Source organism: Chinchilla lanigera, unplaced genomic scaffold (genome assembly GCF_000276665.1).
Source record: "Chinchilla lanigera isolate Chin_1 unplaced genomic scaffold, ChiLan1.0 scaffold00065, whole genome shotgun sequence".
NCBI classification, from domain to species: Eukaryota; Metazoa; Chordata; class Mammalia; order Rodentia; family Chinchillidae; genus Chinchilla; species Chinchilla lanigera.
Genome location: NW_004955466.1, coordinates 9,666,567 through 9,667,631, shown reverse-complemented (window position 1 = coordinate 9,667,631; position 1,065 = coordinate 9,666,567). Strand labels below are relative to the sequence as shown.

The 1,065-nt window shown below is 34.0% G+C and overlaps 1 protein-coding gene across 1 annotated transcript in view; it reads left to right on the top strand.

Annotated features, from left to right (window-relative positions):
* Window positions 1–1,065, top strand: part of LOC102021746 (leucine-rich repeat-containing protein 9) — a 96,958-nt gene that overhangs the window by 53,612 nt on the left and 42,281 nt on the right. The window contains exon 19 of the mRNA XM_013522015.1: window positions 399–524. Coding sequence (XP_013377469.1) covers window positions 399–524 — 126 coding nt within the window. The remainder of the gene's footprint in view (window positions 1–398; window positions 525–1,065) is intronic.

Below are 1,065 nucleotides of genomic sequence, written 5' to 3'. Positions count from 1 at the left end.
GAACCGAACTCATGACCTTGCGCTTGCCAGGCAGGCGCTTTGCCGCTGAGCTAAATCCCCAGCCCGATCTTAAAATTTTTTTAATTTTTAAATCATATTGTAATATGATTTTTAAATTTTCAAAATCATATTATAATAAAAAGAGAAGTACCATTAATGCCCCTTGAAATAATATACTCCCTGTACCTTCACCCACATTTATCTTAGCTTCTTGGCAGGGTGTTTTTTTACTTACTATATTAATTTTTGAAATTTAAATAATCACTGTATTTATAATCACACCTTTTGCATAATAAATAAGGAAACATATAATTTTGAATTATACAGAAAGGAGTGAAGGAACATTCATAATGTATTTAATCTTTTGTGAAAATTAACTTTTTGCTATTTTTCCCAAGCCAGCCACATTGAGGCTGAGTGTTATTGGCAGATTAAAGACTCTAACACATTTAGATGGACTCTTCATTTCTGAAGAAGAGACAACAGCAGCTCTGAAATTTATTACTGGAACAAAGATCACTCAGGTTGGATTCTATTTACAATTTCTGTTGTGCTATTTAAAACATACAAATAATGTTTCCTATATTAGTTTTCTATGTTTAAGATTTCATATTCCCTCTTAGTATGTGAATTAAAAGTTAGCAGTCATGCCACTTGTCTTCTGTTCAAATGTACCCCTACTTGAATATCAACTAGCTGTATGAGTTCTCTTGGTAACAACTCTGAACATTACCCTATAAATACTTCTAAGATAAGGGTGGTGAACCTTTCAGAGCTCTCAATGATGATAAACAGCTGGCTGCCGCATGCATGCGAGAGGTTTGCCACCACTGTTCTAGGATAACTGTTTTTTCCTAGTCATTAGAGTCCTTTCTAGAATCTGCGTGAAAATAAACAACTTTCTGAGGATCAGGTAAGCTGTGACTCTCTAGAAGCCATTTAATGAATCTTCTACTTAGTACTGACATTGTATATGTCTGACTGAAAAGGTCAAAACCTGTTAGCATGGTGGGGGGGTGATATACCTTTATTATCCAGGTTAAGAATGCTATACTTTATTTTTTT